Source organism: Panthera tigris, chromosome D2 (assembly GCF_018350195.1).
Source record: "Panthera tigris isolate Pti1 chromosome D2, P.tigris_Pti1_mat1.1, whole genome shotgun sequence".
In the NCBI taxonomy this organism is placed as follows: Eukaryota; Metazoa; Chordata; class Mammalia; order Carnivora; family Felidae; genus Panthera; species Panthera tigris.
In genome coordinates this window covers 66,460,380-66,474,492 of record NC_056670.1, presented here as the reverse complement: position 1 = coordinate 66,474,492, position 14,113 = coordinate 66,460,380, and the positions used below count along the sequence as shown (strand labels likewise).

Sequence of the window (14,113 nt, the reverse complement as noted above, 5' to 3'; positions counted from 1 at the left end):
CCAGTTTTTACTCTCCTGACCCAGACATCACCTCGACCCCACATTCCATTTATGAGAACTACTCATGTGAGCCCACTTAGATGCAAGGGGGCATGGGAAATGAAGTCCTAGATGGAAATACAGTTGTTGGCAATATAGTAGGGGTTTAGTAAATGTAGCTGCTAGTATCTGTTATCACCCAAGGCAGGGCATGGACAAATGTCAGTGTGGATGCTTCTGTAAAATTCTGATGTGGGAGGTCTCTGAGTGGAGTGGGTCAGAAAACTTTGTGGAAGAGGGCATATTTGAGCTGGATTTTGAGAGATGGCTAAGGCTTTTTTTTTTTTTTTTTTTCTTCTTCTTTTCTGGTTTACAGATGTGCCTTATTTGGCTGTGTATTATTTACATTGTTTGAATTAGATGTCAACACTTAAAAGTTGGGTGATCTCTCATGAACACATATATTTAGCCTCTCCTGAATTACTGAGGGTTGGCAACATGCGGCCTGCATTCCGGCATAACAGAATTCAGAGCTGAGAAGAGCTGCTCTCTCTGGAAGAGTCACTTCCTTATCCTGCTTTACTTGTTTAGTTTACTTGCCTGTACCCTAACACATTTAATGAGTTTGAAACCCCAGTTAATGATCCCTCCGTCTTGATAATGTATTAGTTTCCTGCTGCCGCTGTAACAAATTACCACAAACTTAGTGTCTTACAATAATACAAATCTATTATCTTTCAGTTCTGGAGGTCTGGAGTCTACAGTGGGTCAGTAGGGCTATGTTTTTTTTCTGGAGGCTCCAGAGGAAGATCTTATTTCCTTGCCTTTTCCAGTTTCTAGAGGCTATCTGCATTTCTTGGGTTGTGTCCCTTCTTACATCTTCAAAGAGATGGCTAAGGTTTTAACTAGGTTGAAGGACAAAGGTTCATGTTTCCTTCTGCTTGTTCATTTATTCAGCACATGTTGGTTAAGGACCTACTGTGTGTTACCTATACCATGATAGGTTACCTATACCTATACCATGATAGGGACAGGGACAGTGATGAACAAAGACAAATACCCCCATCTCATGCAACTTGTATTTTGGGGCAAGATAATACCGTAATGGTATAAAAAAAGCTCAAGAAGAGAAGCATCTAGAAAAACGTGGTATACAGAGAGGTAAAGGCCAGGTGGCCACTTTGGATAGTCCAGGCAAGCCCCTCTGCGGAGGTGACATCTGATCTGCAGTGTAATGGTGAGAAGGAGCTGGCCATGCCACGATCAGAAAGGGACTTTGATAGGCACAAGGAAAAGCATGTGCAAAGGCCCTGAAGTAGGAATGAGCTTTGGAAGTACAAAATACAGAAAGCAGGCGAGGTGGCTTGAACATCTCGGGTGGCTGGGAGAGTGGAGGGGAGTTCTGAGAGGACAGCAGGGTCCGATCAAGCAGTGCATTGGGGATGGGCTGCGGTTTGGGTTCTATCCTAAGTATGACGGGAAGCTATGGTGAGTTTTGAGCAGGGTGCTAACGTGCATACAGACATTTTGGAAGGCTCACTCTGTGTGTGTGAAGAATGGATTGTAGGGTTCGTGGTCCACGGGGAGATGGTGGAGGCTTGGATTGAATGCTGGTCTCAGGTGGAGAGAAATGGTGGTTTTGGAGAGAAAGCTGATAGCTGTGCTTCCTTGTGCCTTTTCCCCCGTATGCTAAGGCTTTGGCTTGTTTTAGACCTTTTGCTGTTCTCTGGGGAGAGTGTTCTTGGGTTTTGCCAGCTTCATTGCTGGGGGAAGAGTGGGAGGCCCAGGCCCAGTGCTTGTCTGGCCTCTCTGCCTAGCCTGTTGGTGTGGAGGTGACAGCTTTGGTCAGTGACGGCTTTCTGGCATGTTGACTACTTAGGTCATGTCTAGACATTTTTGCCCAGACCTCATCTTGATCCCAAACCAAACATGTCCACCTGCCGTTAATTCCACCTCCTTTTGGAGAAACCTGCCTCCTGCCTTTGCCAATGGGCAGCTGCTTTGAGAGGCCCTGTCCCTCCTCTCGGGCTTGCCCCAGTAGGGGTGGGACATTCCTCGAGAGCTGATCCCTGAGTGGAGACTAGCCGGGCCGAGATGAGCAATACCTTCTCTGCCAGCCCTTTGCTGGCAATCTCACTGTGTGTCACAGGTGGATGAGCCTCAAGCAGGGGACCCTCCTCATCCATCAGGAGCATCTCCTGTGTCTTCTCCATTGTGTACTGTGATTTTTAGTATAAGAGTTATTTTTGTTTACTTAGTTTTCCCGGCCTCTTGGATGCTTTTTCAGCATTTAGGAAGAAACTGATACTATCTGTTCCATTGCATATATGCAGCACTCTCAGGTTTCTGGTGAGTTTTCCGTTTTAAACATTAACTTACTGTTCCTCACAGCAATCCTAGGAGAAGGGTGGGAACTCCTCCCTACCCTCCGTTTTTGCTTTACTTCCCTTTAGTTTTGCACCCAGTGATTGCTGGGTTTATAATCAAATGAGAAGTCTCCAGTTCATAAATGCTGCTGGCGGCCGTTTCCTTCTGCATTCTTCGTGCTGCCTGTTAAGTGTTCCTCTATGGCTTGGGGATAAAACATGCGCCTGGTGTTGCTTTCAGCGGTGTGAAGGGACCTGTTTTAGAAATGAACAACTGAGCCTGAGAGACGCAGTGAGACTTGTTGCAGAGAGCTGGGCCTGCTGGAGGCCAGGTGTGACCTAGACCTGTCACGGCTCTCTGCACTGGCCCTCCGGCATCTCCGTGGGTAGTGTGCCTGTGCCTGGTTTGAGGCTGTGACTGCAGCTGCCCTGGTGAAAGGGGCAGGAGCAGAACATCGACGGCTTCTCACCCCTTCATCGTGTTGACCTAAAAACGCCTTGGTCCGGCAGCCCCGTTCTCCATCCTCAGCATTCTGAGCCCTGCCGGGTCCTTCAGCTCGGGAGAAACCTGCTGATGGTACAAGGAGCAGCGGCTGTGGAGGTGCGCGTGCCAGATCCGGGCCGTGCTGTTGACCTGTGAGTGGGCAAGCTGCTTAGAGAGTCTGTCTTCACACTTCGCTATGTCCTGGAGAGGGAGAATGTGTCCCGTGGGAGCAGCATGGCCTGGCGCTTCGGAGCCCAAGTTCAAATCCTGCCTCTGCTACTTGCGTGACCTTGGGGAGATTCCTTCGTTCTCTGTGTCATGGGCTGTCACCAGAAGTGGCATGCCACGGCCCTGTGCCCTCTGCACAGGAATGAGAACCTTCTGTGTCCCGCCGTCTCTAACCCCTTCCGCTTAGAGGCAGGGGGATGGGCAAGACCTGGTTTGGGACATGACGTTTTCTTTTGCTGAAGCCTCCTGGATATGAGGAAGCGTTTCCATTTATTCCCCAACAGGAAGGGACAGGGTCTGCGTGGGAGCGATTGGGGCTGCTACCTTGGAGAAGAACACACACTTCAGGAAGTTCAGAAACAAGCCAATGCCAAAGAGATCTAAGTGAGAGAACTATTGGCGCCTAAAACAGAAATTCAGCCTTTCTTTTCAGAAAAATAACAGATGCCTAAATGCCAGTGGCAAGGAAGGGAGAAGGCTACTGGTTTGTTTTTCAAGATCTCAGTGAGGAAAGAGCAGTTTTGATCTGTTTCATCCTGACTCTCTTTGTTCTGCAGAAGAAGAAATGGAGGCTGGCAGGAGCAGCTCTTTTAGCCCTTAATTAATTGGGGTCTTCTGGATGGTGCGCTAATTTTTTTCATGTTCAGCTTGACTTTTCAGCTAGACTGTCCCTCGAAGGTCCGCCAGCCTTCGTGTCCCTGCGGCGCCTCGCACATAGCCGAGCACGTGGAGCGCAGTTGGCCCGCGACTGGTTGAGGTCCAGTCCGCCCTCCCTTTTGTTTTCCAGAGCGAGTACATTGCTCCGTGTGACTGTCGGCGGGCCTTCGTCTCTGGATTTGATGGCTCTGCGGGTGAGTTGCCAACTTCTCTGCCTGTTCTTTCTGTACTCTTGTTCACTCCCCAAAAATAATGGGGCCAGGCTTCAGCCTGTGATAGGACCCAAAAGAGAATGCAAGCCGGACACTCGCCCTTGAACCTCTGCAGAAAGGTGTGAATTCCCAGCATCCCCCAGTTCCCTGAGGTCAGCCTTTAGTGGCCCTTTTCTCTACGCTTTTGCTATTAAAGTTTTATTGTATTTATTTATTTCTTTGCTATTACGATTTTAAATAATTTTCGTTTAAAAAAGGTTTTTGAACTTTTCATTGAAAATAATATACGTACAGAAAACCGTATTAATTAAACTGAAGATACCTGTGTCAACGGCACTCTGTAAGTAATGGTCACTAACTGTACCCCAGAACCCTCACCTTAGCTAGCTGGTCCTGTGTAATTCTCCAAGTGCTTGCTTGGCTTCTGGGTAATTTCACTTTCAGTGTAAATAATAAAGGTGGGGACACCTGGGTGGCTCAGTCGGTTAAGTGTCCGACTTTGGCTCAGGTTGTTATCTCATGGTTCATGGGTTTGTGCCCCGTGTCGGGCTCTGTGCTAACAGCTCAGAGCCTGGAGCCTGCTTGGGATTCTGTGTCTGCCTCTCTCTCTGGCCCTCCCCCACTTAGGCTCTCTCTCCCTCTCAAAAATAAATAAACATTAAAAAACTTAAATAATAAAGGTGAACATTGAGCTACATTGGTGCCCTGCCCTAACTTTTCCAAAACTGCCCTGTCCTTGAGTTTTAGGGTGATTTTTCCCCCTTCAGACTCCCATCATTAGGCTAGTTAGACTTGGCAAGAACCACTTCCTTTTGTGTATGTGCTTGTGTTGGCTGGCCCCTTAGGATTGCTTTTGGCTGGCACCTCTGCTGAAAGCCTTGAGTTCTGCCAGGCCTGTAGGAACTGAGGGCAGGTAGGGGTGGGAGATGTCAACCCCTGCTGGTGACCAGTGAGTCACCGTGAATATGTAGAGTCCAGTGGGTTTCTCAGAAAAGGTGAGACCATTCCTCTGGAGTAGAGCAGATCACTGTGCTGGAATCGTTTTCACCTCCGTGTTGTTGATTATGAGGCCATTTTGATCATAGGTGCACAGTCCTCTGTTCTGCTGGCCTTGACTCGAGCTGTGCAAATGGGGTACTGTGCAGGGACCAGGCCTCAGGCAGCCTTCAGAGCTTGGCCCACAGCTTGTTCTCAGTGGCTTTGTGTTCTTTTGCCTGGAGCTTTCTCTGGAGTCAAAGGCCCATCTGCGCCGCTGGAGTGAGGGGTGGTGGGAGGCTGGGCCCCAGGGCTCACTGTGCTTGCCTGCCTTCCACCACCGTGTGCAGCTTCTGCGTGGTTGTCAGAAACGTTTCTCTTTTGTTTGTTTACTCCCCTGCTGCAGGCACAGCCATCATTACGGAAGAGCATGCGGCCATGTGGACCGACGGACGTTACTTTCTCCAGGCTGCCAAGCAGATGGACAGCAACTGGACGCTCATGAAGATGGGTGTGTAGAGACATGGCCAGCCCAACTTCAGTTGGCCAGCTTTGGGAAGGGACCCTAGGGTTTTATGAGGTCATGGACCCTTTTGAGGGTATCTTAGTCAGCTTTGGCTGCCATAACAAAATACCAGAGACGAGGTGGCCTAAACAGCACAAGTTTGTTTTCTCAGTTCCGAAGGCTGGAAGTCTAAGATCAGGGTGTCAGTATAGTCAGGTTCTGGTGTCAGCCCTCCTCCTGATTTGCAGACGGCTGCCTTCTCACTGTGTCCTCACACGGCAGAGAGATAGATCTCTTTTCTTCTTTTTAAAGGGCCACCAATCCTATCAGATTAGAATTCCACCTTTTTGACTTCATTTAATCTTAATTACCTCCTAAAATCCTTCTGTCCAGATACAGTCACATTGAGGTTGGGGCTTCAACATGTGAATTTGGGGGACACCATCCAGGTCATGGCACCAGAAAACCCTCTTTCTCTCACATTTACATGCACATACACACACACAAGCATGCATTCGGGGCTGTGGGGCTGTTATAAATGAACAGGCTAGTGACCTTTAAACTTTCTGATCGCATGCCTCCGTTAATGGCTCATGCACCCTCAACATATATGTATACTTGTTTATGTGTTTAGATATACGTGCTGCTGTCCATCTCATTTCAAATGTGAACAAAAATTAATTTCTTTGTTTTTTAGAAAAAATGAATACAAATAGACCTCCTAAAATTTTCTGTTTGCACCCTGGTGGATCAGTCAGTGTACCCCTGGGGTATGGGCATCTCTCCTTGGAGCCCACATCTCCAGCTGTCAGGTCTGTTAGCACTTTGCGGGGGGCACAGTGTCAGAGGAGCAAATTCTGCTCATTCCTTCAAGTAGGTATTTGGTTTCCCCGGGGAATGAATCTTCCTTCTTTCCAAGTCTGTCTCTAGTTTGCCTGAGCCCCTCTTTCCTCAGGCATTTCTCCTGCATAGGGAAATTCTGGTGGGTTTGGTTGGGGAGTGATTCATCCCTGGGGTTTTGCCAGATATCTGTCTGCTAGGAAATAGCATGACTTCATCCTATAAAAGTCATACGAGGGGCATTAAAAGAAACTTCGTTAGTAAGTGGCTTTTTAGTGGTTTGGGAAAAAAATAGCCAAGAATCAAATAGCAAAATAACAGCTTAGTGCCAGCTTTTAGGCAGTTTTTGGAATTGAAGTTCGTGAGCTCATTTCTGTATAAATCTTTGAACTTCCCCTCTGTGGTTATGTGGTTATCAGCAGTCCGTAGGGAAAATAGTGAAGATAAGTACTGGTTTAGAATATATGAACTTTCACTCTAAATATACATGTATTTCACCAAGCTGTTAAGTTTTTAGTAAAAATCTCATCAGTTAAGAAGCATGCATCCAAACATAGAAGGTATTGGCTTGGATTAAAGAAAAACTGGAATATCAAAAATAACTTCAGTTCCTTTCTTGGAGCTTGTTTGGTGTCCTATGACGAATCGCTCGGAAGAAACGGGAAGGGCTGTTTGCTCTCGGGAGTTGGAAAGCCAGGGAGCCATTGTAAAGATGATGGTGACGGGTACCTGTGTGTTCCTGTCTTAATCTTTGGAAAGATTTCTTTGCTGCAAAGGCTTGTGTTCAGCCCTCCAGTCAGGCCTGGTTGAGGGGCGGGAGCCTTCTCTCTGCCACCCTGCCTTCCAGTGAGGGGAGAGTACCATGGCGTGTGTTTCTCTTACCTGGTGTGGGATGTGAGGGAGGCCCCCAGCTCCCAGCCTTCACCAGTCACCACCCAAGTGCTCTTCAAGTGACCACTGGTGGTAAAGTGACTGATGGCGGAGAAGATGTTGTTTGCAGTGACACGTGTACCTATGTTGCAGTGATTCCCCGGGTGCTGTTTTGACCAGGAGTCGAATGAAAATCTTGCCTTTTCTTTTTGTTGTCTTCTTATTTTATCGTATGCTTCCGTCTTAATACACCTGGGTGTTAAGGGGCACCTGGGTGACTCAGTTAAGCGTCTGAGTCTTGATTTTGGCTCAGGTCCCGATTTTGCGGTTCATGAGATCGAGCCCCGCATTGGGCTCTGCGCCAACAGCACAGACCCTGCTTGGGACTCTCGCTCTCCCTGTCTGCCCCTCCCCCCGCTTGTGCATTCCCTCCTCTCTCTCTCTCTCTCTCTCTCTCTCTTTCTCAAAAAAAAAAAAAAAAGAAAAAGAAAAACACACCATCTTATACTTCTTGCAGCCTTCCAGGATTAAGGGAAGTTCAGATTTTTTCACGTGCCACCCATCTACCTTAGAGAAGGTGCTTAATAAAGGCCCTGTTATCATGATGTTGGTGAATTGCTTCCTTCTGGGTAGGACCGTGAGCTTGGTTCCACTGGGAATTGTTTCTTCTCTGTTCTTCCCTCTGTAGGTCTGAAGGACACACCCACTCAGGAAGACTGGCTGGTGAGTGTACTTCCTGAAGGATCCAGGGTTGGTGTGGACCCACTGATCATTCCTACTGGTGAGTGAGCTGGGGTCCTTCCAGCTTGGGTGAGGAAGTGGGTTCTAGATGCTTCTCCATTGTCCTTCTTTGTTTGTGGGACGTGGATCCTCTGGGGGCTCGGCGTGACTTGACGTCATGGTAAAGATCAAGGTGAGGAGAGGAGTTCTGGCAGAGAGGCAGGGGAAGGCGGTTGGTGGTGAAGATCACCTCTTTGCTGTTCTGCGTCCTACGCACCCAGCGCTAGGCCACGGGAGGATCGCCTTTCAGAAGGCGCTGGCTCTCAAGGCTCTGCTGCCTGCCTTGGCCGAGATGGCGTTCAGTTCATGCATGGCTGGGCCACGTGTATTTCTCCCCAGATTACTGGAAGAAGATGGCCAAGGTTCTGAGAAGTGCAGGCCACCACCTCATTCCTGTCAAAGAGAACCTTGTGGACAAAATCTGGACAGACCGTCCTGAGCGCCCATGCAAGCCCCTCCTCACCCTGGGCCTCGATTACACAGGTCAGAACTGTGCTGCATGCAGCAGGGCCCCCAGCCATCGTCCCTTCCACCTGTCACCTTTGTCTTCATCGCTGTCCTGAATCAGAATTGAGCTTGAGCTCACGGGAGGATTCTGCCCCATGCTGGCACTGGCACTGGTGGGGTATTTCATGAAGGCAGGAGCTTTATTTGTTTCCAGGGTTGGCACCTACTTACCACCTACTTTGCATAATTTATTCTTGCCCTGCTCTTCTGGGCAGACCTTTGGCTGCTGCTAAGATGGCTTTTTTACTACGCTGTTGCTCGCTGCCTCTCACGTGTCTGATATTGGAAACAGGGCTGAGGGGTTTCTAGCTTCCATTTCCTTTTCTTTTGCCCGCGTTTGTAGATTTACCTCCTCAGGCCCCCACCCCCCACCCCATCTCGTACCTTCTGCTTTAGCGGCTTTGGGGCATGGGTTTCTTAGGCCTGTATGATAGTGGTCGGTGTGGAGCAAGTTCTGCGAACCATTTGTGGGAGCTGAAAGTGTGGATTTGTGAGTGAGGGATACACAGAGAGGCCAGGGAGGTGGGGCTGAAGGGGAGGGAGTCGTGTGGTAGAAACAGCAGAGTAGAGGTGGATGGGGGATGTCTGGAATGTAGGCAGATTGCCCAGAGGGGTCCTGGGAAGAAAGCATTACAGCCCAGACTCTTGCCAAGTTTTAAACAGCATTCCCGAGCTGATCTTCAAAGCGGTGTTGGTTGTGGGGGCAGCCCCCAGCTTGCTCTCCTTGTGATGCCCTCACTGGAGGGTAGCTCAGATTCAGGGGGATAGGTCCAGGGAGTGGCCCAGGGTCAGCTAGACATTTTCCATTCGCATGTTTTGAGTTTTTTAGAAGCTGAATCAGAGGCGCTGACCTATTACTTGTAGGAGAGGGGAGAGCAGACGTTGGGGGTAAGATTTGTGTTCAACAAACACGAGTACCTGCTATGTGCAGGACACTGTGCCAGGTGCTGGGTGAATAAGACAGAGGGTCGTCCTGTTCCCAGGTGGCTGTAACCGGAGTTGAAAGTACCGTTTCGTGGTGGGGATGGTGGTGGTCACGGTGGTGATGGGGTGAGCTTCCCCAGGGCTACCATTCCATCTGGAGAGCCACAGGGAGGCCCTGGCTATGACAGGGAAAGTGTGATTTAGAAGTAGTGGTCCCAGTGAGTCAGATTGCAGGGAGTACCTAGGTCTTAGCACCAAAGGGCGAGTCTCTCGGCTCCAAGAACGTAAAGTGGGTGGTATTCCCCCGGCCTGTAAGACTGGGTGAGTTTTCCCTCCTGGGCAGTATGTTCTCGTAGCTCCCTGTGCCTCTGCTGTTGTGCCAGTTCTTACACGGAAGTGTAACTGTTGCTGGTTTAATTATTTGCCTTCCCATCTAGGTTGTAAGCCCCCTGAGGGCAGGGACTGGGTATAACTCAGAGCTGTAGCCACGGTGACCAGCACAGTGCCTGGCAGATACCTATGCCTGGGAAGTCTAGGTGCTTCATAGACATTTGTTAGATGAACAAATGTATTAATTTTGTCGGTGAGGCAGTCAGGGCTCTTGAAAGTCAACAGGTTTGGACAGAGGCTTAAATCCAGGCCTCCTGTTTGCTCAACCAACATGCTCCCTATAACAGGTGGTGCTGGCTCAGAATGTTTGGGATGGGTTCTTTCAGTTGGCTCCCGTGGGTCCCTGGAACCAGGGCCAGAGCCGCAAGCATGTTTGTTTCTTGCAGGCATCTCCTGGAAGGACAAGGTTGCAGACCTTCGGTTGAAAATGGCCGAGAGGAACGTCGTGTGGTTTGTGGTCACTGCCCTGGATGAGATTGCATGTGAGTGCTCTGGCTTTACTGTTTGGGCATGTTACCCGGTCTCTCCCTTGGTTCTCTGGGAATCTGTGTGTTCGTGCAGATCAGCTTTCTGAGTGGCCAGGGAATAAACAAAAGACTTATGTCATCAATGGGTATATGATGCACCAAGTAGGATGGAGAAAGAATTATAGAGATGGGAGAGGGGAATGTAGCTTTGCCCAAAGTGTTTTTACAGCCAGGGGCTGATGTTAAATCTATGGTGGATGTCCACCTCTGACCAGTCTCTTCAGGACTGGGACACCTCTGAGGAAGGACATTCCTTCCTAACACTTAATGTCTGTGAGTGTTTGTGTGTCTGTCAATATTCATGTCTCTTTATAGCTGTAGAAGTGGCACCATAGGAGATTATTTTTTTCTCTATACTTTTTCTTTAGGCCCCTGTGTTCTTCACAGTGAGAATGTTCTAGAAATATTTCTCTTTTAAAAAAATTTTTGTTTTTATTTACTTATTTAGAAAGAGAGAGAGAGAGAGAGAGAGCAAGCAAGGGAAGGGCAGAGAGAGAGGGATAGAATCCCAAGCAGGCTCCACACTGTCAGCGCACAGCCTGATATGGGGCTTGAACTCATGAACCATGAGAACATGACCTGAGCCAAGATCAAGAGTTGGAAGCTTATGGGGTACCTGGGTGGCTCAATTGGTTAAGTGTTGACTTTAGCTCAGGTCATGACCCTGTGGTTTGTGAGTTCGAGCCCCATGTCGGGCTCTGTGCTGACAGCTCGGAGCCTGGAGACTGCTTCAGATTGTGTGTCTCTCTCTGCCCCTCCCCTACTCGTGTTCTGTTTCTCTCTGTCTCTGTCTCTCTCAAAAATAAATAAACATAAAAAAAATACAAATAAATTAAAAGAGTTGGATACTTAATTGACTGAGCCACCCAGGCGCCCTATGTTCTAGAAATATTTGTACCTCAGAAAACTCAGGAACTATAAATATTTTTCACCAGCTTTTTTGATACAATAGCAGTTTCTGAATCTTTAGACCTTAAACAACCTGCATGCAATTGTTTAGTACCTGTCATCCTCTAGAACCTGAAGGAATCTTGGTGAATCTTCCTGTTCTGTCTTCCTTTTCTGACTGGGTTTGACCCAGGGTGACTGAGAAGAGGCACTACCTCATTTTTTAATTTTCTCATTAGAGAAAGAGACCCTACTACACAGTGTCCTATGTCTCCAGTCCCCAGCCCCAAAACTTTGTCAGATTATCAGTGATACTTGACATGTATCAGTGACTTATATCCTTAATTAATTAATAACCTTGACATCAGGGAAAATAACATATATAAAGTTAATTTCTCCCTTTGATTTTAAGAAAACACATTCCCATTGTGGAAAACCTGGAAAATGTAGAGGAAGTAAAAAGAAAAAGAAAAAAAAGCACCTATAATTTTGTTACCCAGAGATCATCACTGTTAATATTTGGTGTATATATAATTTTGAAGCTTGATTTTTTCCAAAGTATCAGCATACTTTAAGCATATATAATTGTAACTTAAGTAAATATAAATATCCCATCATATGGTTGGTTATACCATAATTTACTTTACCCATTCCCTTAAGGATGACCTTAGGTTATTTTTGATTTTCTCACGATTTTATTATGATGCCGCCATCAAAATCTTAGTGCATCAAAATCTGTGTCTTGGTTTCTGATGATTTTCTTCTATTTCTGGTTGCTTTCAGGGGTGGTATTATGGGTTAGAGGGTGTGCACGTGGTAGGCCTTTGGACCCATCTTGCCATTTACCTGCTAGAATTGTTTACAGTGGATAGGAATATGCCTGTCTTGCCACACCCTTCCCAGTCCCAAGTACTGGCATTTTTTTTTTTTTAAATTTTATCAAAAAAATTTTTGTAATGTTTGTTTATTTTTTGAGAGAGAGAGAGAGACAGAGACAGAGAGAGAGAGAGACATAGTGTGAGCAGCAAAGGGGCAGAGAGGTAGAGGGGGACAGAGGATCTGAAGCAGGCTCTGTGCTGACAGCAGAGAGCCCGAAGCAGGGCTCGAACTCAGAAACCCTGAGATCATGACCTGAGCCGAAGTCAGACAGACACTTAACCGACTGAATCACCCAGGTGCCCTGGTACTGTCATTTTTAAACTGCTCGTCTGATAGGTAAAGCTTCATTGCTTTGTTGTGAGAAGCCATTATTTTAAAATAGACGTAGAGCTTTTCTCACTAGGAGTTTTTAAAATACTGTATTCTTCAGGAGAGCAAGCATTAGACATCTGGAAGCTTTGAGACCCTAGCTATTCTCTCTGCTGGCCACTTTAGTTTCTTAAACATACAATGATCTCCCCAGACTTTAAACATACAGTGATCTGCCCAAACTCCTTCAAACATACAGTGATCTCCCCAAACACCTTTAACACTGGCTGTAGGTGGGGCCTCCACTCCAGTTCGGTATCATAGCTGACCCTTGGGTGGGCTCCGATACGGGTTTCATTCTTGGGCTTAAAGGCCACCACCACTCACTCCCTGCTTTTGTTCCTCTGCTGGGAAGCCCCGCCTCCTCGGGGCTCCTTGACTCTTAGCCGGAGGGCCTTGTTGGGCTCCCTCACCATCCTGGGTGGGTCTCAGTCTTTCTACCCGAGGACGTTGTTTGCTTCAGAAGGGAGAGAGTGCTTGGCTCCTTTCCCTTTACTTGGGAATGCCAGTTTGCTGCAGCAAGGCCAGGTCTGGCAGGTCACCGCCAGGGGGACAATTTCAACTCTGGAGGGTAATCCTCCTGTTTTTTGACTAACTTCCATTCTGTTCCCGGGACAGCAATATGGTAGCATAAGAAACCGTTTTGGTGCCATCATTTGGCGGGCATGAGCGACTGCAGCTCCAAGTGGAACCAGGAAGTGAGGTTTCCGGCTTTTCTGAGAGATGCCACGGAATCCTTCCATGGAAGCCTTCCATGGATGTTGAAGCGTTTCCCTCCCCCTACAGGCTCTCTCTTGTAATCTCAAGTCAGGCAAGTGACGGGGCTTTTATTTTTTTTTTTAAGGGCTGTTCAATCTCCGAGGATCAGATGTGGAGCACAATCCGGTGTTTTTCTCCTATGCAATCATAGGATTGGAGACGATCATGTGAGTGTTGGGCCACACTGGAAGGTCCTTCCTTCCTCACAGCTCCTCAGATTCCCCGTCTCCCTTGCTGGTCGACCCCATCACTACCTGACGTCCTGCTGAGGCACTGCTTTTCTTCTGCTTTCTCCCTTTCCCGCTCCTCTTTCCTTTCCCTTCTTGTCTTCCTTAACAGCAGGTATTTCTTTTACATCCTGCCTCTCTCTTAATCTCCCAAATATCTTGAAATCTATGAAAGTCTCTCCAGTACTAGAAGATAGGAAAAAAACCAAACAAACTAGGCAGGACATCAGAACAAAACCAGAATGAAGCTGTTTCACAAAATTCCTGCTGCAAAGTCTTGGTCAGGCCACATACTTGATTCTAAATTTTGTAGCAGCCAGTTGCAAAGGGATGTACAGGCTCAGTTATACAGTCTTGGGTCCATAGTTCAAATAAACCCAGGCATTTGGAAGGTCAGAAATGACACCGGAAGCCCGCGCCCCTCCCCTCCCCCCGTCAAACTTTATGCATTAAAGCATTGCTTGTGGCCTTCCTGCAGTTGTTTTATTTGGATGGCTCTTTATTCAGATAACATTTATTAAGTTGATAGGGTCTCTATTGGGTGCTAGGGTGAATGAGACCGGGTGCTGGGCTGGAGCTGGGGGATGAATGTCTCTTCAGGGGCTTCAGGGCATGTAAGTGGGCACTGACTTGTCAGTGGGATGCGTATGGATGTTACAGGAGGGGCCTGACCTAAACTTGGGCATCAGAGGAGACTCTTGGGGAAAGTAATATCGAAGCAGAGATCGAGGGTGCATGTGCGTTGGC

At 47.8% G+C, this 14,113-nt stretch overlaps 1 protein-coding gene across 6 annotated transcripts in view; it reads left to right on the top strand.

Moving 5' to 3' along the window:
* Positions 1-14,113, top strand: part of XPNPEP1 (X-prolyl aminopeptidase 1) — a 58,677-nt gene that overhangs the window by 26,033 nt on the left and 18,531 nt on the right. For all 6 annotated transcript variants that reach the window (XM_042960440.1, XM_007087198.3, XM_007087201.2 and 3 more), the window contains 6 exons: positions 3,845-3,908; positions 5,308-5,412; positions 7,805-7,897; positions 8,236-8,379; positions 10,104-10,199; positions 13,225-13,306. In XM_042960440.1, coding sequence (XP_042816374.1) covers positions 3,845-3,908; positions 5,308-5,412; positions 7,805-7,897; positions 8,236-8,379; positions 10,104-10,199; positions 13,225-13,306 — 584 coding nt within the window. The remainder of the gene's footprint in view (positions 1-3,844; positions 3,909-5,307; positions 5,413-7,804; positions 7,898-8,235; positions 8,380-10,103; positions 10,200-13,224; positions 13,307-14,113) is intronic.